The sequence below is a fragment of the Salvia hispanica genome, chromosome 4 (genome assembly GCF_023119035.1).
Source record: "Salvia hispanica cultivar TCC Black 2014 chromosome 4, UniMelb_Shisp_WGS_1.0, whole genome shotgun sequence".
NCBI classification, from domain to species: Eukaryota; Viridiplantae; Streptophyta; class Magnoliopsida; order Lamiales; family Lamiaceae; genus Salvia; species Salvia hispanica.
Window position 1 is genome coordinate 23,724,753 of NC_062968.1, and position 22,895 is coordinate 23,747,647.

The 22,895-nt window shown below is 37.0% G+C and overlaps 3 protein-coding genes across 6 annotated transcripts; 2 read left to right on the forward strand and 1 right to left on the reverse strand.

Annotated features, from left to right (window-relative positions):
- Nucleotides 1–311: 311 nt before the first annotated feature.
- On the forward strand, nt 312–3,135 carry LOC125185601 (probable disease resistance protein At1g59620). The gene is made up of 2 exons (XM_048082164.1): nt 312–2,788; nt 2,903–3,135. Exon 1 carries the CDS (start codon nt 449–451, stop codon nt 995–997), a length of 549 nt encoding a protein of 182 aa, XP_047938121.1. The 5' UTR covers nt 312–448; the 3' UTR covers nt 998–2,788; nt 2,903–3,135.
- A 5,077-nt stretch (nt 3,136–8,212) lies between these two features.
- Nucleotides 8,213–18,539, forward strand: LOC125224205 (histone-lysine N-methyltransferase ASHH2-like). 3 transcript variants are annotated; one of them, XM_048127565.1, is made up of 19 exons: nt 8,213–8,421; nt 9,116–10,936; nt 11,095–11,296; nt 12,019–12,167; nt 12,251–12,330; nt 12,562–12,693; nt 12,763–12,879; nt 13,304–13,396; nt 14,049–14,126; nt 14,496–14,552; nt 14,679–15,606; nt 15,684–15,739; nt 16,002–16,081; nt 16,174–16,256; nt 16,361–16,440; nt 16,788–16,867; nt 17,183–17,228; nt 17,324–17,735; nt 17,919–18,010. In XM_048127565.1, coding segments are annotated over exons 2-19 (4,254 nt in total). In that variant the 5' UTR covers nt 8,213–8,421; nt 9,116–9,357; the 3' UTR covers nt 17,921–18,010. The 3 variants fall into 3 exon arrangements, with proteins under 3 accessions (XP_047983522.1, XP_047983520.1, XP_047983521.1); XM_048127563.1 differs by having other exon boundaries at nt 8,216–8,421; nt 9,116–9,183; nt 9,292–10,936; nt 17,324–18,539; XM_048127564.1 differs by having other exon boundaries at nt 8,216–8,421; nt 9,116–10,924; nt 17,324–18,539.
- Nucleotides 18,540–18,935: 396 nt separating this feature from the next.
- Nucleotides 18,936–21,286, reverse strand: LOC125224206 (amino acid permease 3-like). Of its 2 annotated transcripts, none has more exons than XM_048127567.1 (6): nt 21,213–21,286; nt 20,881–21,114; nt 20,547–20,640; nt 20,226–20,377; nt 19,946–20,085; nt 18,936–19,880 (listed from the first exon to the last, which is right to left on the reverse strand). In XM_048127567.1, exons 1-6 carry the CDS (start codon nt 21,274–21,276, stop codon nt 19,215–19,217), a joined length of 1,350 nt encoding a protein of 449 aa, XP_047983524.1. In that variant the 5' UTR covers nt 21,277–21,286; the 3' UTR covers nt 18,936–19,214. The 2 variants fall into 2 exon arrangements, with proteins under 2 accessions (XP_047983524.1, XP_047983523.1); XM_048127566.1 differs by having other exon boundaries at nt 20,163–20,377.
- Between the last annotated feature and the right edge of the window lie 1,609 nt (nt 21,287–22,895).

Genomic DNA, 22,895 nt, shown 5'->3' on the forward strand with positions numbered 1-22,895 from the left:
TATTAAACTAATAAATCAACATTGAACCTTTTGATATTCGAATTAACACAACTTGCATTGGAGTACGTATTCAAATGTGAATGAAGCTCGTGAAAGTAACAAAATCAATCAATTAATAAAAAAAATTCACATACTTCAAAAAAAAGGTGATGAAAGAGCCGTTGATATTACAATTCAAATTCATAATTTTGAGATATGAGCAATATGAACAACATCACAGCACTAGCATGTTACTTTTACAGATCAAAAGCGATTCCCCTACTAAAAATACTGCAAATCTTGGACAGAACAACACAATACTAACAATTTAATATTGTTTGCTCAAGCCTCAAGGTCACAAATGAGCAGCTTTGTTGTTTTAGATTCATTCACATCTTGTTTTGTGCGATTGCAATTTGCAACAAGCTTTGCCTTTCTTTGTTATTGAAGCAAGAAAGATATCTGAAAAATGGCTTACAATCTTCAACCACTCATCACCATTCTTGAAGGAATTCTTGATCCTCACCAATCACGATGGATTGTTGATGAAAACAACCCTCAACTCCAATCCCTCATCGATAAAGCTACTTCTCTGCAGCAGCTCCTGGATAGTAAATCTTCATTCACCCAACTAGACAGCCAAATTAGAGAAGTAGCACATCAAGCTGAAGACATCATTGAATCCCACATGGTTGATCATATGCTCTCTGGATCGGATTGTGTGAGATTCACTCTTTCCACACCAGATCTGCAGCAAGTAACACGAGATCTTGATTCTCTTATGGAGCAAGCAGAGAAGCTTGTGGAGATGGAGCGAGAGCTTCATTCTGCTATGGAACAACTGAAGCTCGTGGATGAGAAGATTCTGTCTAGCAGTTCATCGAATTCCAAGAGTGTTGTGGTTGGATTTGATGAAGATCTGATGCAGCTCAAGGATCGGCTGACTGGTGTGCGGACAAAGCTGGAGATCGTCCCCATCGTTGGTATGGGTGGAGTAGGTAAAACCACTCTTGCTTGAAAGGTTTATGAAGATCCATTGATTGCTTATCACTTTGATTATCGTGCCTGGACCACTGTCTCACAAGATTACAATATGCCACATATTCTGAAAAGCCTTCTTCATTGCATAAATGGAAAAGAATGTGATCAAAGTGATGATGAGTGGAAAGATAGGTTGTATAGAAGCTTGTACGGTAGAAAGTACTTGATTGTATTAGATGATATATGGAGCACCAAATTCTGGGATGAGATAAGGATGTACTTTCCGGATAACAACAATGGGAGTCGCATTGTGATCACCACTAGGGAATATGATGTGGCGAAATATGCAGACTCTTTGAGTTCGCATCATCAGGTGCACTTGCTTAGCAAGTTAGAAAGTTGGAACCTGCTTCACAAACTCGTGTTTGGAGAGGAGGATTGCCCTCCTAAGTTGCAAGAGATTGGTCAAAAGATTGCCGGCGATTGCAGTGGGCTTCCTCTAGCCATCAGTTTGATTGGAGGGCTACTATCTATGATTGAAAGATCAAAAGATGCTTGGGAGAAAATTGGGGACAATGTAAAAGCAGCAATTGCAGAATCGGACGAGCAATGCATTAGTATATTGTCTTTGAGTTATAACCACTTGCCGAATCACTTGAAACCGTGTTGTTTATACATGGGAGCTTTCCCTGAAGACTTTGAGATTAAAGGCTCTAGACTCATATAATTGTGGGTTGCAGAAGGATTTGTAAAATCAAATGGGAAAAGAAGTTTGGAGGAAGAGGCTGAGGTATGGCTAATGTCTCTAGTAAATAGAAATCTATTTATGGTTAGAGAATACAAAAAGAATGGAAAACCAAAGAGCTACAACATGCATGATATGTTGAGGGGTCTATGCATTCAGAAATGTGCTAAAGACAAGTTTCTGTATGTGAAGAATGGTCCCAATGTCACATTCTCTAATCCACGCCGCATGAGTTTTGACACATCAGCTTCAACGGAATGTGTTGTTGATTCTACACACCCCATGTTACTTACTCGATCTGTTATATGCATTGATTTCGGTTACAATCAGCTACCATTTGGTGTCTTTTCCGCGTCAAGATTGATAAGGATATTGTATTTCATTAATGTCTATTTCAATGAGTTCCCAACTGAAATATTTGAATTTGTCAACTTACGCTTCTTAGCTGTCAGCGGCGATTTAAGAGTACCTAGAGGAATATCAAGATTGAAGAATTTACAAACCTTGATTGCTCCTTATTGCGAGTTTGATGTGCCGTCTGAGCTATGGAAGCTCTCTGAGTTAAGATATCTCATTGTGTTCGGGTATACATTGTTAAAAGATGGGGAAATTAACTATAGTGTTCTAAAGAAGCTGCAAAGGATTTCAATGAAAGCAATATCTAAAGAGGAATCAACTTGGGATGGTTTCTTCAAAAGCATACCAAATATCAAAAGGTTGAAAATTTATGAAGTGTACCGAAGGGAATCCACGACATTTGATCTTAAACGTGGGAGATTGCAGATGAAGATGTGTTCTACTCACTGCAGTTTCTACATCTTGAAAGTTTATTTATTAAGCATTGGATAGCAGATGAGACCAACTTCCCTAGACTCCGCCACCTCTCTTTATGTAGCTGCATGTATTTAGAGGAAATTCCTAGTAGCTTTGGAGAAATCCCAACACTCCAACAAATCGATTTAATATATTCCACCAAATCCATAGTGGCATCAGCACAAAGGATTTTGGAGGAGCAATCTGAAAACGGAAACGATGATCTCAAACTTCATATCACCACACAATTCTGGAACAAACTTCCAAAAGGTAAGCATTTCTGCAACTTGAATATTTTGAATGCAATGTGGTTTCAGGCAAGTATGATTAGCAATTCAATATCCTATTTATGTATATATTTTTCTTCTTTGTCAAATGTTCAAGTATAAGGAGTCGGATGCGAGTGCGGGAGACTATGGAACGAGCCAGCATGCCACACCTCACTATTTCTTGGCAAGCTGATGAGGCCCACTTCCCAAGACTTTTGACTTGTTGTGTCTTATGTCTTTGATCATCTTGTGTTTTGCTTAACTCTACTATTATGAGAAGATGTTGATGCATTAGATTTCTTGAATATCGAATTTGAGCTTCTTCATCATGAAATTAATAGTACATCATCTCCGGAGCTTCTCTGGTATGTTCATAGTTCATACAGTTCCATGAAGCTTATATTTTCGTGCCTTAATGAATTTCTTGATTACTTCATCACTTTTGCTCTTTGAATTTGAAACTGGATTGCTTTAATTGTTTCATTACTTTATCCAACTTGAAATCTTTTGTACAGTTTTATAAGTCTAATCTTATCTCATGTTCATCGCCTTAAACGTGAAATGCATCTTTCAAGATCATAATTGCTGCCCCTGGTAAAATAATGCAAATCTTGGACTTAATAAAGTTATATCCATCTTAGGGGAATTATTGTTGTAGGGGTGAAAGCTTCAGCATAAGATGCAGTGATTTACAGTGGTTGGCCATGTACACTGAAGGTGTAGTATAAATGTATAATACAGTTTTCTCATCATGCACACATTTAGCCATAGTTAGAATTCTAGATTTTTTTTTGGAATCAAGAAATTTAAGTTTCATTATGTAAGAATTTGAAAATTTAGGTTCAAGTTATTAAACTTATAAATCAACATTGGACATTTGTGTCTTGGCTAGAACTGGTACCATAGGTATCTTTGTATTTTTGTATGTGAAATTATTGGAATGCTTAATGAAATGGAGGATAAGATGTCGCGAGAACTTGATTCTGCTGTGGATCAAGTGTTGAAGCCTGTGGAGATGCTGTCTAGCAGTTCATCGGGTGTTGTGGTGGGAATTGATCATGCAAATGAAGGATCGGCTGACCGGGATGAGGAGATAACTGGAAATCATCCCCATCATTGGTTTGGTATGGGTGAGGTAGGTAAAATCACTCTTGCTCAAAAACTTTATGCAGATCCTTGCATCGTGAGGAGTTTGTGTGCACTACATAAGCTGGAAGTGCTCCAGTATCAAATATCAATCATTTCATAATGAAATATGATTTCCTCGTTTATTATAAAAAGATAATTATTGGATGGAAATTTATAGATTTAAGTATTTAACCATGCACGAATTGTATGTTTCGATTATAATGATATTTGTGTGGCCATATCATATTTTGCGTCCAGCTCACAATTCACAAGTTAAAAATGGAAAGGGATTTATCATTTCTTGATGTTCAATGTGATTTGTCATTTTAGCAAATTAGCGACTTAAGAAAGTTAGCAATTGATCACACCTCTAACTCAGTATATATATCTAATTAGTAGATTTGGCATACATATATCATTACTCTCGTTTAATACCCTTGATATGCCAAGATAGTGGTTCTTATCTGGTCAAGAACATGTGTTTGGTATCAATGTTAGCAAAATTCAAAGCCCGTCGGCCCACTGATGAACAGTGTGCAAAATTCACTGCTGGCTCCATTTTGGTATCTTACAAAAATCGTGAGATAGTAAACTGTTAACATCAGTTTTCCATGTCCTACCCTTCTCCATTACTCCTTTCTTCACCCCTCGCCATAGACCTTCATTTTCCAGCACCACCACAAACGTCGCTCTGTCATTGCAAGTCTTTCTCTTTCCCTCGACACAATGGCAGCCGACAATAGTGGTTGCTTGCGACAGTATAGTTCGGTCGCATTCGACCGGACCGAACTCCACGGCCGACGTGCCGCTCTGGTTCGATCAGAGGTGTCCACTCGAGGCTGTGATTATTGCTATCAGATCTGACCTTATTTTCTCCTAAAATTTCTTATTTCTCTAATTGACTTTGGATTATTTTGATTCCTAACCATTTCGATTGTGGTATGTCGACTGATGATAGTATAAATTGTTCGACTGTTATCCGTTCTTGTTCAATTTCGTAATCTCTATCTCACCATTGATGCAACTTCCATGTCTTCATCTTCATATGAAGTTTCATTTTTTTCAGGAGAACACATAATTCTCCACCCAAATCTCATATTGCCTCAATTTAGGGTAATTTGTTTTACAAATTTTTTGAGAATGTTTCGTGAGAACGTATATTCATTCACCAAAAGAAATCATCTGTTCTTGCTCAATTTTGTTCCCTTTTCAGCAAATTTGTTGAATTCATCTTTCTCAACTGATATAAACTCAATATTGATAACAAGGGGAATTTTGTCTTTTCACATCGTATCTATAACACGACTTTAAACACTACCCCCTCCGTCCACGAATAAGAGTCTCGTTTTTCCATTTTTGTCCGTCCACGAATAAGAGTCCCGGTTCATAATTACCATAAATGGTAAAGAGACCCCACATTCCACTAACTCATTCCACTCACATATCATTTAAAACTAATATATACTCCAATTCCACTAACTTTCTTCCACCCACTTTTCTTCACATTTCTTAAAATTCGCGTCATTTAGAAATGAGACTCTTAATCATGGACGGAGGGAGTATATGATATACCAAACATCTAACACAAAAATATTATCTTGCCATTTTACTTGATTTTGGCTCGCGTTTCTTTTCAAAAGTTACATATCTGATATCTTATTATTTCTCAACCGATCTATCCAAATATTATGAGCATAGTAAAAATTTCAACAAAGTTGCTCTTAAACAAGGACTTGTATCTTTTCAAAACCAAGTTTGCTACTCCCTCCGTCCACCATTAGGAGTCCCATTCATGGGCGCCATGGGTTTTAAAAAAGGTTAAGAAAAGTGGGTGGAAAAAAATTAGTGGAATAGGGGTCCCACTTGTATATATTAATTTTAAATGAAATGTGAGTGGAATGAGTTAGTGGAAGGTGGATCCTATTGCCATTTATGGTAAAAGTGAACCGGGACTCTTATTTGCGGACGAACTAAAATGGAAAAACGGGACTCTTATTCGCGGACGGGGGAGTAATATTTAGTCCAAGAAGAATTACCATGACACATAGTATATTATTGGAATAACTAATTCTATTCTTCAGCCCGGCCCAACTAACAATCGCGAACATAAGCCCAAGCAAGGGTAAATACGGAAATTCACACCACATATATAAGCAGCAGGGAACAATTCCACCAATTTCACAGATCCATTTTAGCTCAGAAACGAAGAATGAGGCGGCGGAGAGGCGGGATTTCTTCGAGGGTGGTTGCCCTTCTCCGCCCGCCGATGATTCTTCCGTTCCGCAACGAACAGCCCTTCCTCGAAAAAAAAAACAAATAAAACAATAATAATGTGTGTGTGTGTGTGTGTTTACACGCAGAGAGAAAGAGAGAGAGATGTTGATGGTTACTTGAGATCCTGTTCGGGTTTCGAATCCGGGTATGGGTACTAGGGTTTTGCGGTATATCGAAGAGGCTGTGACGATGCTTCCGTCGTTTATTTTTGTTTCTGAGCTAATGGATCGGGCACTGAGGATCCGGCCCGTATCTTGGCTTGGCGGATCCGGATGGCGTTGCAACGCAACCGCTGATTTCGCAGCCATGGCGTGGTTGATTTTCTCTTTCGCCTCTGATTTAACAGATCTGAGCCTCCAGCTGACTTTTTCCTCTTTTCTTTTTTTTTTTATATTATAAAAAAATTCGCATTATTTCTTGGATTTTGTTTTTGTTTTAGTATTGTTAATATTAATTTTGTTATTACTTTTGTGATTAAATTTTTAATATTTTACGGTTCTGAAATTCAACTCCTATTAATAATCTGGAAAATATTCATAGCTTTTGCAATTTCCGAAAATTTAATATAAGTAAAAAAAATCAATTTACGAGTGATGAGATGATGTAAAATTCAACTCCTTATTAATCATGTAAATATCTGATAAACTAGATTCAGTCATAATAATAGTTTTAGAGATAAAATTCTATTTTTTCCAAAGCAGTAATATAGTGCATTCCTTTCGAAATTGCTTGAATCTTTTTTAATTATACAAAACGGAAAAATGTAAGTACTAACAATGACTTGAATTTTTGTAAAATACAAAAGTGAAAAACATCAGTATTTGGTCAGTTGGTCTAATGATGACTTGAATTTGTTAACTAGTGTACTATAAAAAAATGGCAAAATACTAGCGTTGGCATATTTAGGAAATTAGGACTCAATTCTAATAATAACTCGAGCGTATTTCCCAAATGGATAAATTGGATTTGATTGTTTGTTCCGAAGGTTTTATAACAGTTTTTAATCCAAAATTGAATTAAAGTATATTTTACTATTAATAAAATATATGTTTGGTCTCAAATAATATGAATTAGTTAAAACTAATCATATTTTTAATTAAATCGTAACAGTCACTTGAACCATATAAAAAAGCTCCAATTCTTTAATAATATTAAAAAAATTTAGTCATAATAATTTTTAAATCAATTATATATTGGCCAAAAATACCAAACAAAATATTAAAATAGCAAAATATTCTAAACAACAAAAAATATGTGCATTTCTAATTCTACCTTATCATTTGAGGCCAAAACTTACCAAATCTTTAATACAAAGGCCAAACCAAATGGTCTTCACTTGACAATTTAGTAGGGAAGTAGGTTGGATAGATCAAATATGTAAGCAATGTAGCGTATTATACTCTCCGTCCCAGTTTAAAAGTCACATTTTATCATTTAAATTCATCACAGTTTAAGAGTCATATTTAATATCTACCATATTTGGACATAAAATTTAACCCAATTATTCCTTAAATTTACATCCAAATGTCATTATTTACATAAAAATAAACATAAATAAATAAATTAAAACACCTTTTAAATCTAAAAAGTCAAAAGGAACCTACTATCAACCTACTCTCCACCAACTCATTTCATTTTATTACATACTCCACCAATTTCTTAAAACTCATGTCATAACTAAATCTTATTCTTAAACTGGAACAGAGGGATTATTTTGTATAATTCGTAATATTTACTGAAAATGCAAAATTCCAATCTTTATTGTGAAAAGGCAAAAGAATAATTAAAAACATTATTATTGTTAAAAATAGCCAAAATAAAATAAAAACAAGATATTTTAGTAATAATATCTAAATAGAAAAGGGAAAATAATTAATCATTATCAGGGGTCGCTGCCCTCACATGCCACGCGTACAACGTCCAAGAGCTGAGCAAAGACTGCTTGTACATCATCCTTACAACGTTGTACCCTCACTGCGTGTGTGTGAGAACAGAATGGATAAAAAGGTTCCATATTTTGGTAGGAAAACTCTCTCTCTCTTCTCTTCCCATTGAACAACCGTTGCCTGCACCGTCAAGGAATCCCTTTCTCTCTCTAAAATTCACATAAATACATCCAGTAAGGATTTTATATACAGCCGTTGTACGTGTCTCCTTCCACACGTTTGTTTCAATTAATCAATTCAATTAACCCTCGGTTGTTGCCCAGCGCGTTGGTTGATTTTTCATCAGGTGCGATTTCCCCCCTTTTTATCTCCCCTTGACTTTTAATCTGTGTTTTATTTGGTCTGCGTGATTCGGCATTGGTAATTTCGATTGAATTAGGGTTTTGATTTTGGTCGCGTTTAGGGGTTTTGGGCTCTGTTTGATTGGATTGATTGTTGTGTGTGCCTGAGACCGGCCCTTACCTGCATTGTTGTGCCGTTAGGAATTAAGTTCTTGTTCATCTATTTTATGATTGATATGTGATTGTGAACAATTTTTGCTCTTGTTTCATTGTAGCTTTGTTTTTGTAGTTGACCAATTGTGTTGTTACAGAATGAAGAGAGTGATGGAGGTGCCATGTCTTACATGAATTGTTCATGCCAGGATACTAAAGTTTGAAGCTTTTAGCTTTCTGTGTGTGTATAAGCTCATGGCCTGTGTTGCTATCCCCCCGTTCTTTTGCACACGTGTACAAGCCTTATTGTTTTTGCGGTTTCAGGAGTGAATAGGATTTTTTCTCCTGCAGTATTTTCTTATTTGATGATGTAAACTGTACAATCGTGTTTGAGAAGATGTGCTAGAATAATTGCTAAGTCGAACATGTTAGTATCCATACTCAGCTTCATATGCTTATTGTGGAGTGCAGTGTTTATTATTATTGTTTTAGTGAAGTTTACTTGTTTCTACACTCATTTTCTTTTCCATGACCATTCTTTCCCAGAGTCAATAAGCTACATATCTGATGCGGTTGGAGGAGAGTGTAATTGACGTCTCAAATTTGGGCTTTTAGTAAGCTTCTTCTTTTCTGCAGTTAGATACCAATTGATATTGCATTCGGCCTTCCCTTACTATTACAGTAAGATAAATCGCTGTTAATAAAAGGAAAAATGATTATAGGGGTTACCTGAGTACTGCTATTGAGACTTCACCAAATATACTGTGTATCTCAGTAAACTGGATAATATGTTTACTGAGACGTCTTTCAGTGAAAATGCTGGTGAGATCAGGGCAGCGTCATCTCCGGATGATCTCAATTTTGGCATTGGAAAATTGTATGTGTCACCCGAACCATATGAATCGACTCATGTGAGAGATGATGAATCATCTGATGTGATGCTCAGATCAGATGTTTCAGCCGCAGAAGGTCTTCTTTCACCTTTTCATTCCATCAACTTTTCTGAGCAACCATTGCTGGGGAATGACATGGCAATTAGCCCTGTCAAAATTGATGCTATTGGTTCTATTTCTGAATCTAAGCTGCAAGGACAGATACATGGTGAGGGACAGGGTTATAGTTTACATTATTCTTCTGATTCTGAGAGGATTCACGATCCCTCTATACATGGGGATGGTGAAGCTGAGGTTGCTGATCAAATTGAGAGGACCCAACAATCAAATGATCTTATTGTATACGCATCTTCTCGGAGGAATAGTTCCCGCAACACTCTTGATAAATTGAACCATATTAATGATACTAAGCAACCATCAAGAAGTTGTACGGTGATCACCCCAAAAGACTCACCATCTCAGACTTCTAGAAAGAAAAGAAGTTTACTCTCCAAGCGGGCTAAATCTTCTGTTTGGGGATCTGTGGATTTACCAAATTTTGAAGAAAACCCATGTTTAGGTAATGGGAAAATAGTAGGGAAAGTAAGAGGTAACCAAGGGAAGAGCAATGTTATCAAGGAAAAGACAGGTCAAAAAGCTGCCTGCAAAAGCTCCACTCCAACTGGTCGCATCTCTTTGAAGATTAAATTTGGCAATCAAATCTGTGGTGTGGTCAATGTGGCTGAAAATTGTAACATATCGGGGACAAGCATTTCTGGATCATGTGACAAAAGCGAAAGTAAGTTTCAGGAGGAATTTCCTGGAGATATGGTATCCAATGAAAACATGGAGAATGTAATAAGTGCTGATGCTTCTGCTTTGGATGCACAGCTTGATGTTACATGTAGTTTAGAAAATAAATCCTTGAGTACATTAAGTGATCATCAGATCAGCAGCCATGAGCAAGGATATAATTTGAGAGCTCCCACTGAGAATAGGTGTTTAGATCCAGGAACTTCACCTGATTCTGAAGTTATAAACTCTATTCCTGATGCACCACTTGGTGAGAGAGATATCAACGATCTGCAAGATAGTCCTGGGATGCCACTGGAAAGAAGTAGTGGGGAATGCTTTGCAAACTCATCTGCTGCGGTTTCAAGTTTAAGTTCCCCAAAATTGAAATCTAAAAAAGGAAAGAAGACAACTGGTGAAGAAGCCAAACATAAAGCTAGAGCACCTCTAGGCCGTGAAGTGAACCCTTCTCCTGAGCTTTCTGATGTAACTGAGTCCTCAAAATCGCAGGCCCACTCTAGTGCGAAGGGAGGATGCAAGAGCAGGAATAGTATCTTGGATTTGCCCCGCAAGAAAGGCAAATCCTCTAGAAAGAAGGGGGATAAAAAGAACTTTGTTGTTAAGTTTAAAATTGATCCGAAGGGCGATGCAAGTGGTGTTCTTAGCAAAGTGGGAAGCCATCCAGAAGCAGGTACATGTTTAGGTCTGTTGATATCAGTTTTTATGTAAGAAGTGCCTTATTTGATGAAAACGTAAAAAAATGATGGTATTATGTTGATCATGCTGTTCCCTGAGCCCAGTGACTTATATCCTACTACTGCAATACTGGAAATCTGAAAATATATTTTCTCATATTTTTAGGAAATCAAACACTTCCTGATCATGGAGAAATTGGAGATCTTAGCTCTCCTCCTACTGAATCAGGATTTGTATCTTCATCTGGTTGGCCAAATGGTCAGAATGCTCTTCCAATGAATGCATGGGTCCTCTGTGACGAGTGCCAAAAATGGCGGCGGATTCCAGCTACACTTGCAGATCAGATTGATCAAACAAACTGCCGATGGTAATTAACCACTGTTATTAGTATCTTATATATGAAATGTTGATAGAAATTACATCTTAGTTACATTTGAATAGACATGGATGGCTGTCTCTGCCAGTGTGTGTATGTGCCTAGTTTTGTGCATGTTAAGTTATCCTCACTACTTGGCCTGGTAGAATTGTTTTACTTGTATCTAGTTTATGCCTTTTCTTTGTCAAAGAAATGTAGGAAAATGTCACCAAGTATCAGAAATATGTCACTCATGTTACAATATTCGAAGCCAATGTATTTTGTTGTACAAGCTACAGTATGCCAGTAGTTACATGTTAAAATTGTTATGCACATGTTGCAGAATGGTTTAAGTTAGACCCATCTGGAATGGTCTTAGGTCAATTTAATTGTTTTTTATTTTCTATTTTCAAAATTCAGAAAGACTCTTTGCAATCTTCCATAAGCTGTACAGCACACTACCAGCTCTGCTGATGTATTTGTTCTGGAAATGTCCTAATGAAAATTGATACTCACACCATGTTTTCCAGGTCATATACTTGAATGATCCAAGTAATATTTGTCTAGTACATTCACCTGTCATTTGATAAATTATGCTCAAACATATTTTGGCTGTTTTGGGGCTACTTCGAGTTGAGCCTAAGAATGCGAAGTGTGGGACTAGATGACTTTAGATGTCAATCCTGTTTTACAACAAAGGAAATACCAATTTATGGATTTTGTCTTATTTGAAGGACTTGCAAGGATAACACTGATAAAGACTTTGCTGACTGCTCAATTCCTCAAGAGAAATCAAATTCAGAAATCAATAAAGAGCTGGGAATATCTGATGATGAAGATGCTGGCGACACCTTGCCGATGTCCAATAAAAACAAATCAACAGGTAATTTTTATCGCAAATCAGATCTGTACCTTCTGTAGATGAAATGCCCCTATTGCTTTTGACTTCTGAGTATATATTGCCAGCTGCTAAACAGTCATCTTGGACTCTTATTAAGTCAAACTTGTTTCTCCACCGAAGCCGTAAAACTCAGACCATCGATGAGGTGAGAATTTAGCTCCGTTCATGTGCAATTGTTCGTGCCCAATATATTTTGCTTGATTTTAGTTGTAAATCACATAAATATACTATTAAGTGCATAACTGTTATTCTGTGTATGTACAATTGTTTTTTTTGTATTTGCTTGGTATTTTCACCCATTTTTACAGTTTGCCCTGGCCAAAGTGTTATCAGTCTGATATTATTTTTTCTCTTGCATTTCACTTGTGTATAACAGGTGATGGTTTGCCATTGCAAACCTCCATCAGATGGAAGAATGGGTTGTGGATCTAAATGCCTTAATCGGATGCTAAACATTGAGTGTGTTCGAGGAACTTGTCCGTGCGGTGAACTTTGTTCGAATCAGCAGGTACTTACTATTTCTAACTTTTGAACAATTTTATTTTATCACTTTAATAACCCCTGTGTTTCGCTACAGTTCCAAAAACGGACGTATGCAAAACTCAAATGGTTAAGGTGTGGAAAGAAGGGTTTTGGTCTCCAATCTCTTCAGGAAATCTCTGAAGGACAGTTTCTCATTGAATATATTGGAGAGGTAACTCAGTTAATCCATATTTCAGATATTTAGCATTTATGTGTTGAAATATATCAAACTAAGTTGTCATTCTATATACTAAACTGAATTAGTCAATAATGCACAATATGAGATTGGTCAGCGGCCTTGCATATATTACTTCCAATTGATTTATGTTATTCCATGCAGAATCAGAGATGACTCAAGATTCTTTTTAATTGTGTTTTCTTTCGGCAATGAGAATTTGTCTCATGGTATTTATTTTGTGTCACTTCATTTTCCTGAGAAATTGCTCATTTGATATGCAAATTGCAGCAAATAGCTTGTCATTAATATTTCCTAAGCCACAGATCATGGTGTGGTGGGACTTTAGATTTCAGCATATTCTGCCATAACAGATAACTGTAACTTCAGCTCTTAAATGTTCGAGTTATGGATGTTTTAGGTACTTGATGTCCACACTCATGAAGCCAGGCAGAAAGAGTATGCTTTGCAAGGGCATAAACATTTTTACTTTATGACGCTGAATGGGAGTGAGGTTTGCTGCCATCCCCTCCCCTCTTTATTTAATGTGTAAAGTGGAAAACATCATTGGGCTGTTAATATTCTTTTTATGTCATCGTGATGATTTGTGTCCGATTCTGACTCAATTTTTAGTTTATAATGTTAATTTTAGTGTTGATTTTACTCTTTTGTTATGGATCAAGACGTATACCAAAAAATGTAAATGTCTATCTTTTTAGTTATGCTGTATGGGTTGTGGAGTATCTTGAGTAGTTGAAGCATCAAGTCTTCACTAATTGGTGCTAATTTGACAGGCTGATTTTTGGACGTTGATTTATGTTCTTATCTAGCTCACCAGTTTTTGTATATTTACGTTCTTTAATTTTGCATGCATATGTAAAGTCTCTTGTATCCTTTGAAATGGTTGGCCACAGACATAATGGCATTCGAGAATATGAGTTTCCTGGTGTAAGAAGTTCGTATTCCAATCTGAGAAAGAGTTTGTGTAACCTTAAATACATTAACAATGGTTGATGTAATTAAATAAGACTAGGCCTTGTGCTCAGCTCACCGAAATCTCAATTGATTCAATCTGAGCTTTCCCATGTTTGACTTTGATAACATTTAATGGTGCTATTTTGTGTGTGGTTATCATGTTTTCTTGGAATTTAATGTTTTTATTTCAGGTAATTGATGCGTGTTCTAAAGGGAATTTGGGCCGCTTTATAAACCATAGTTGTGACCCTAACTGCCGGACGGAAAAGGTATTACTGGAAGCTTGGCTTTTCTTATATTTGTGAATTCTTATGTATATTCTTCATGTATTTCAGTAGTACAAAGTGAAAGAGTTTATGGATTTGTAAAATTATTATTTAGTCTTAAAGAACAACTAATTTCTTCTATGGAAATCCATGATCATTGGAGAAGCTTGTGTAATTGTGTCACACTTAAAGAACAACTAATTTCTTCTATCAGATCCTATTATTACTTTTAATTAGTCAAAATGGAAAAACTACATCATATTATGTGATTCCTTATTCCATGCCTGTAACTTCAGAAAAGTGATTACATGACTTAAAGGGGTTTAGAAATAGAAATACTAATCTTTGACTTTTCATCTTTTATGATTACAGTGGATGGTGAATGGAGAAGTCTGTGTTGGACTTTTTGCTATTAGAGATATTAAAAAGGTAATGATATCTGCTGAAAGTGGTGAACCATTTATGTGGCCTAGGTCAAGCTGCATCACTGTTTGTGTCTGTGTTCTAAAGAGTGTGGGAGGGACATGCTAATTTTTGCAATTTTTTGCATGACAGGGTGAAGAGGTTACGTTTGACTACAATTATGTGCGTGTATTCGGTGCTGCTGCAAAGAAATGTGTTTGTGGTTCACCTAATTGCCGAGGCTATATAGGTGGGGATCCAACAAATTCTGAAGTAATTGTTCAGGATGACTCAGATGATGAATATGCAGAACCTGTTATGATCTGTGAAGATAGGGATATGAATCATGACTGGACTGCTATAATGTCTCAATCCTTATTTGAGAAAGAAATAAAATGTAGAGATGAGCTAGAAGAAGACAGAGACACAACAGAGAATGTCAATGCTGCTGATCAAATTGAGAGCATCAATTCAGGCACTTCACATAAAGGATTAGGTGTGAATTCTGATTCTAATGGATGCTCTAAGACTTCAACTGCTACAAGAGTTGTGGACATGACAGTCCATGATAAATATGGACCTGCCAATGCTACTAGTGTTAATGATATTGCTTCTGATGCTGCTCTTACACCTTTGAATACTACTGAAGAGGCCTTGAATATTTCTGGATCAGCTAATATGGAGGCTGAATCTGAGAGCCTCCTGCCCCAGAGCAGTTCTCCAGTTAAACATAAGGAAGCTTCCCTTCAATCAGAGGAACTTAGGAATAACACAGTGTCGAAGACTCTGCATGTCAGTAATAGGTTGAAGGTGTCTACTACTACATTACCTGTAAAATTGCAGCATGATGCAGTTAAATCAAAGAAAAAGTTGAAATATGGCACTATGCGAGGAAAGGAGGAATCCTCGAAGTCTGGATCTCCTGCTAAGACTTATCATTCATCACCATCAATTAGAAAAGGGAGACTCAAATCAAATGTTGTGAATGACAAAGTGGCTCCAGATGGGGATAAGTTAAACGCAGTACGCAACAAATCTAAGAAGTCACCTGGCCTTTCCATTAGCAGTCATGTTGAAACAGGTACTGTCATTGGCTTAATGCTTTCATTTTCCTTTTATTTTTTGGTTTTACTGTAATGCCTTTCTGAATGACTGCAGTTGAGGGGAAATTAAATGAGTTGCTGGATACTGAAGGTGGAATAAGCAAGCGCAAAGTAAGTTCTCCTTCTTTCCATCAACTTTTCATGTTTTTTCAAACTTTAGTTTGTTAATGCATCCTTTTGTTTCTGGTTTATGACCTCAAGGAGGTTTCTACAAATCTTAGTAATTAGTATTTACTTTAACCACATGCAGTTGTTGCTTCATTTTGACGGCATCTGTTTCTTTTAGTTTGATTTTATGCACTTGATCCTGCTTTGTGTTCATCTTGGTGGTCCTGGTCCATTTCTAAATTCTAATCCTCTTATGGCTTAGCAGGATGCCTCAAGAGGGTACTTGAAGCTTTTGTTTCTAACCGCTGCATTTGGGAGTAATGGGCATGGTGAAGCTATTCAGAGGTATTTCCAAATATTGTGCATTTCCATATGTTAGGGTGAATATAAACATATTTACTTGCTTGATGCTTGATGCATTTTGATCTCCCTTTCAGTAATCGAGATCTTTCAATGATCTTGGATGCACTCTTAAAGACAAAATCGCGGACTGTTTTGGTTGATATAATCAATAAGAATGGTAATTATTCAGTCTTGTGTTACCAAAAAGTTGATGTATACCATTTTAATTTGTGTTTAGTAACTACATTGTGTTTTTCATAATGAGTGGATTTTGGTCAATAGGTCTGCAGATGTTACACAACATAATGAAGAGGTACAGAAAAGAGTTCATTAAAACTCCAATCCTGCGCAAGCTTCTTAAGGTAAATTTGTTAAACATGTATAGTTTTTAGTCATTAAAGACTTAAAGTGATCATTTCATAATTTATCTGGAAGCTAAACAGGACTAAAAAATACTGGTTTGTGCTGGGTAGTGTCCAAAAGTGGGATGTGCACAGGTGTGGGATGTACCCAAATGGCAAAAAGTGCGCACCCACGGGAGGGATGGAGGGACATAATACTTAAATATAATACTTAATAATGAATAGCTTTTGATATTAGTGTTAAATATAATACTTAATAATGCCGTGACAACAATGCACCTGAGTAAAATAATCATTCAACGACTTGGATTATCATGCTTATTATATTATTCATTTTTTGTTGATAGGTACTTGAATATCTTGCGACAAGAGAAATCCTTACTTTGGAGCACATAAGCGGAGGTCCACCTCGTCCAGGTGTCGAAAGGTGAAGAAAATTTCTCCTATTACTGCTGTACAATGTACTTGAACAAAAAAAGTGTGCTGTTTTGTCATTTCCCTACTCCATTTTTTCCAAAAAATTATATACAAAGAAATTCTATTCAAGTGGTTGTTGTGTTTTTATGTGTGGCTTCCTTTTCACGCTGAACATAAAGAACATACATGTGCGCAGATGGAGATATTTTCTCCTCTCGCTCTTGGATTAGCCTTGTTTTTTCTTTTTAATTTATAGTGTCATACTGAACATGAAATATTAATAAATTGTTATGCTCTCTAAATTGCTCCTTACTTGTACTTGCAGCTTCAAAGATTCAATGTTGACCCTGACAGAACATGCTGACAAACAGGTAACTGTCGTCCATTTTGGTGTCGATTTAGTCCCTCATTAGTCCATGTTTGATAGGCTTTTGACTGGAGTATCTATTGCCTCTACTGCTCTCAGGTCCATCAAATTGCACGAAACTTCAGGGATAAGTGGATTCCGAGATCCCTCCGGAAAAAGTGCTTCATGGAAATGGATGATGGGAAGAGGGAATTTCGCCAGCATTCAACAAATGGTAAATTATCAGTATCATCAGGAGATCATAGGAGTGACCGAGGTGGAAAACATGCAGATTCAGTAGAATCTTGTGACAAACAGCCCGTTGTTGTATCTGGTATTGAGACTTCAGCCCCAAACCTCTCCTCTGCTTCAGGTTGTAGTAATGGAACTAATGGAACAAGAACACGCAAGCGCAAGAGTAGATGGGATACCCCACCGGAGGAATGCATGCGTCCCAGTATTAGAGCCAGTTTGTCAGTTGACAGAAACCAAAATACTGACAATGATATTCCTCCTGGGTTTTCGACTCCTTGTAATGACTCTATTATCCCAGCCACTACTTGTTCGAATGCTCTTAGTCATCAAGAGAGAGAGACATTCAGAAAGCATCCATCTGGCATTGTGCTGGCAGATTCACTAGATAGATTCGTTGCACGTATGCCTGTATCTTATGGTATACCCTCTTCTCTCATGCAACAATTTGGGGTCATTGCAGAAGCCGCTGCTGTTTGGACTGTAGCTCCGGGTTTGCCATTCCATCCCTTTCCTCCTTTGCCTCCATGTGCTAGCGACAAGGGAGAAGAGCCATCGCCAGTTGCTAAATGTGTTAGCGAACCGCTTGAAAAGGCAGGACAAGATGATGTTGCTAGCCATGTTCGTTACTCTGGTCAGAAACGTACAATGACAGAAATGAATATTTCAATAGAAAATGAGCATCCAGATTTTCAGCAAGAAGAGGGTTCTCGTAAATTAAGCAGCAGAAGTGGGGGAACTCAGGTGTAGATTCGGGAAACGGGACAAATCAGTTTGGAGACTCATACAGCTCGGAGGATTTAAACTGGAGAGGAGTTAGAAATGCAATTCATCACCATTCATTATGAAAAGTTAGCATCATTTTAGTAGGAGATTTTTCAAGGAGCTTCTAAAATCGTGTAATGCTCCTGTACAATGTATGTAATTCTTGACTGCACAGCAATATCGATACTGACATATTCTTTTATTTCTTAAGTTTTATTCTCAGCAGTAGGTATTAAATGCATTTTTCGACTTAGAGCAGGTGACCATTCTTCACTTTGTAAAACATTTATCTTATGAGATAAGTTTTGGTTTATCTCCATTTGCTGCACCCTAGTTTGTGTGTATGTTTGCTCTGCTCGTGTTGTACAGATAATCGATACCATCAGCTGTCCACATGCCTTGATGAGTATAATCTGTGCGCAGCCATTCAGATCGAGCACCAAATAGAGATGTCGAATCTTTGCTCGTTGCTGAAAGTTTGGTCCAGCAGCAGGTACGCCACTTTATAAAGCGTTTTGCTTTGAGACGAGGGATGGCTGCCATGATGAGTGAGTCTTGAAGGTTAAGTGTTAAGGGCTCCATGGATATCGATACCCTTTGTTACGTGCTGCCTTACTGAAGGTTTTCTATAGCCAATTGATTGTTTGCTATATTAACCTTGCTATGTTTAAGTGAAGTAGGGCACAACAAACTATTCATTAAGTTATCTCAGCTGATGAAATATTAGTTGTGAGAGATGAATTACTTCTAATTTCATTGGCAATCTCTCTCTTTGATGTTCGATCTAAATTCCCAAGAGATAACATACCTACAAGGAACAATTTCATAAGAGAGAAGAAAAATTCTCACTCTTTGATTTCCTTATTTTTTTCATCCATACCTACAAGGAACAATTTCACCATTTATCTATTTTTTTTTCACTCTAATGTGAGATAACATCTATCATAAGCCAGCAGCAGCAATAGATATGATAAAACACGTCCATCCTCTACAACTACTCATAGCTAGTCTTGAAAGGCTTATAAACCTTGAGATCAGAAACAACTCCAGCAACTGAGCCAGCAGCAGCAGCAATAGATATGATCAAACAAGCCCCACTCAACATCTGCAAACATATCCATCTTGAGCTCCACTTAGGAATCTTGTGGCTACTGATATACATCTCGACCGGGAAGAACACCGTGAGGGGCCAGAACCCGAGCGCCCCGAGGACCCCCACGACACCACCGAAGAATGGCATGGCCATGGAGATCATGGTCGCTGTCACCACGAACACACTCCTCAACACGAGCCTGAACAGGTTGAGCTTGAAGGGGCTCTTTAGGCCCGGGACTAGGACTGGGATCTCCTTGTTTATGACGGAAAACGTGCTCTCTGGGAGGTGTTTTTGTGCGAGTTTCTCGATGAAGGCGAATAAGGGCTGGCAGAAGACCTGGTAGGCACCAACGAGGTGGATGACTAAGGCTGTGTTGGTGATATCCAGGAGCCAGTAGGGGTTGTAGAATCCGAAGCCAGTGAGGAGGTTGTCCGGGGACATGTCACCGAAGGCTGCATAGCCGAAGCAGCCGCAGAGCATGTAGAAGACGGCTGTGACAGATACACTTATCAAGGAGGCCTTCTTCATTGTTTTGTACTCAGATGGTGGGGATTTGATTGTGTCCTGTCATTAGTAATAGCCGTAGTATGATTTAAGTAATAACTGAGATTCTTTTTAAAGAAATGTACCTGGATTTCAATGAGGATTAATGAGTAAGAATAGGAAAAAGCAATTGCACCAAGTGCTAGGAGGCTTCCCCAAATCTTCTCCATTTCTGTGACTTCACCAATGCTCACTCCTGTGAGGCTTCCTTTGACTGCCCCATTTTCTAGAAACACACACAACAAGTACAACGCATAGTAGTGTCAAGAATCAAGATCAAGAATTGAAGATAGAAATTAGTACCAGCAACTTTGGAGATTCCAAGGCCTAAGCTAATCAAGGAAAAAGTGAAGGACATGGCAGCACCAACAATAGAGAGCCACCCAGTCTCTTTAAAATTGGGGATTTGTGAGAGAATCACTTGCACCACACCAAATGCAATCTTGTAATAATTGCTAGAGACTTTGCAAGGATCTTCATGCCCTTTTGTGTGGAAGCAATTTGACCTCTCAATAGTCCTGATTCCACAACATCAAATATATTGAAGCAATAAATCCTTTTACTGATCAGTGCAGTGGGATTAATGTATTTTAATACAAATAATAGAGTTAGCTAAGTGGAGTATAATTTTAGCTGGGATCAGTTTTAGTTTATTGACCAAGACTGCTAAGATACACAGCCACTCACATCATGCTTTTTGAAGCCTCCAATGTGAAGCCAATAGCTGCCCCAGAAATAATCAAGTATTGAATAGCCCCACACAACTTAACCTGCATCCCCCCTGAAAATCACAGATAATTCACATATCTCCAATCATAAACTAAAAACAAATTTTAGTGTAGAAAACTTTTTTAATCATACACCAAATAATTTTGTGAGACATGTCCACAGAAGTAATGCAAAATTTGAATTTTGTATAAATGGTTAGTAAAACTAGTTTTTGAACTTATTCTAAGCTTGCTTCTATCCCATATTCAAATTTGAAGTGAGCATTTCCCCCAAGCATTTGAAGAACACAAACCTAGATTAGACCTAACAGCATCCATGTAGGTGTAGTGTCTCCTGCCGTTGTTAGAGTCACCGTCTCGATAGCACGATGCTAGGAGAGAGGAAGTGTAGTGTGTAATTACGGAGAACAAAATGAGTATGGTGGGACCTGCAATCCATCCCAATTGAGCATTAGCCCAAGCCAGTGAAAGAACAGCCGGGCCTATCACGGCAGTGATCATGTGTGAACTCGCTGTGAAAACGGTCCCTGGTAAAAAAAAAGAAAAGGATATGCTAAAAAATATATATATATAAATTTTTTTAGGAGGGAAGTGAGAAATGAGAGGTGTTTGTTTGTGGTTTTACCGGTTCGTTTGGGACGACCATCGTCGTGATAGAGCTTGATGTCGAAATTTTGGTTGTTTTGCATTTTTCGTGTGTGTTTGATGGTGAGAGAATGTTTTGCCTCGTTATACTGTTTGAACTTATAGTAAAAAGAACCGTGTTTAACGCCTAGTGGAGATCACATACTTCTACTGCAAGTAAAACTGTCTAATACCATGCATGTTCTAAAGAGTGCATTGTTGATAATATATTTAAAATCTACTTTTAATCTCGATCGTTTGTCAAAACAATTATTTTACAGCATTGTAGTATTTGATATCTTTTGCCCCGAATAATACGAATTAGTTAAAATAATCACCCACTTGATGTAATTATATTGTTGAACAAAATAATTAAATTAGTTACAAATCAAATTTCGGTTAGTTTATAACGATGTATTTTGGTTAGTTTATAACGATGTATTTACGGCTTTTGCAGCACTATAGAAAAAAAAAATTCAGCTAAACACAGCATCTTGTATTGTGCTTAATTCGCAGGTTCGTAGAACAAAACGCAGCATTATATTCTTGTTCCTTCTCCATCACTTTTCCTTTTATTAACTAATAAAATTATGTCATTTAATACAATCTCATTGCTGGATAAATATTTTATTTTAAATTTTAATACTCCCTCCATCTCAAGGAAGATGATCCCTTTCTTGGGCGGCACGGGATTTTATGCAACTTTATTTCGTGTGTTGAGAGGAGATAGTAAAGTAAGAGGGGGGAATAAAGTAGAGATAAAAATGTTTCCATTTTAAGTAATGGGCCATCTTAGTTGGGACAAACTAAAAAGAAAAGTGGGTCATCTTCAATGGGACGGAGGGAGTATCTTTTATATATTATGTTACCAAAATTCATTATTCTTTTAGTAGCACTAATAAAGAATGAAAATATTAAAAGCAGAGAAAGACGAGAAGGTATAAAATAAAGAATGAAAATATTGGAAAAGAGAAACGGAATAAGAATGCTGCGCTTTGTTCCTAAAAACTTGCGTATTAAGCACAACACAAGATGCTGTGTTTCTGTAGCAATCAAGCATTAAACTAAAATGAATCCTTTAAAAATAAACCGTTCAATATGTTTTAAATAATATTACAAATACATATTAATTTTTCGATTGTAATGCAATAATTTAAATAATACTCCCTCCGTCCCACTTAAGATGACACGTTTTTCTTTTTAGTTTGTCCCAACTAAGATGACACATTTACTTTTTTTGGAAACTTTCTCTCTCCAATTAATACACTCAATCACTTTTTCTCCTTCTTATTAAAATATCCATCTTTCTTTATCTCTCTACTTTAATACTTACACCCACCTTTTCTCTCTCCAATTAAACACTTTAACCAATAACTCCTAAAACCCCGTGCCGGCTAAGCAATGTGTCATCTTAGCCGGGACGGAGGGAGTACTACAAAGATTTAAATAGTTTATTTTTAGATAACACTACAAAAATTTTAATAATTTTTTTGAAATAATATACAAAGATTTAATAATATCACAAAAATATTGGTCCTTAAAAAATCACGAAAGAAGTACATAAACATTCAAAAATCACAAGTTTGGTCCTCAAATCAAACTAAATAGACGGATATACCCCTCAAGGGCTAAAGGATAGAATAGTAAAAATCGAGACTGAATTTGAGATATATGAAACCTTTTT

Coding starts and splice junctions, on each gene's coding strand:
- LOC125224205 (XM_048127563.1), top strand. CDS start 9,358: ATGTTTACTGAGACGTCTTTCAGTGAAAATGCTGGTGAGATCAGGGCA. Junction 13,397..14,048: donor TGACGCTGAATGGGAGTGAG/GTTTGCTGCCAT, acceptor TTTTTATTTCAG/GTAATTGATGCGTGTTCTAA. Junction 16,868..17,182: donor CCTCGTCCAGGTGTCGAAAG/GTGAAGAAAATT, acceptor TTGTACTTGCAG/CTTCAAAGATTCAATGTTGA.
- LOC125224206 (XM_048127566.1), bottom strand. CDS start 21,276: ATGCAAAACAACCAAAATTTCGACATCAAGCTCTATCACGACGATGGT. Junction 20,086..20,162: donor TGGAATCTCCAAAGTTGCTG/GTACTAATTTCT, acceptor GTGTGTTTCTAG/AAAATGGGGCAGTCAAAGGA. Junction 19,881..19,945: donor TAATCCTCATTGAAATCCAG/GTACATTTCTTT, acceptor TACTAATGACAG/GACACAATCAAATCCCCACC.
- LOC125185601 (XM_048082164.1), top strand. CDS start 449: ATGGCTTACAATCTTCAACCACTCATCACCATTCTTGAAGGAATTCTT.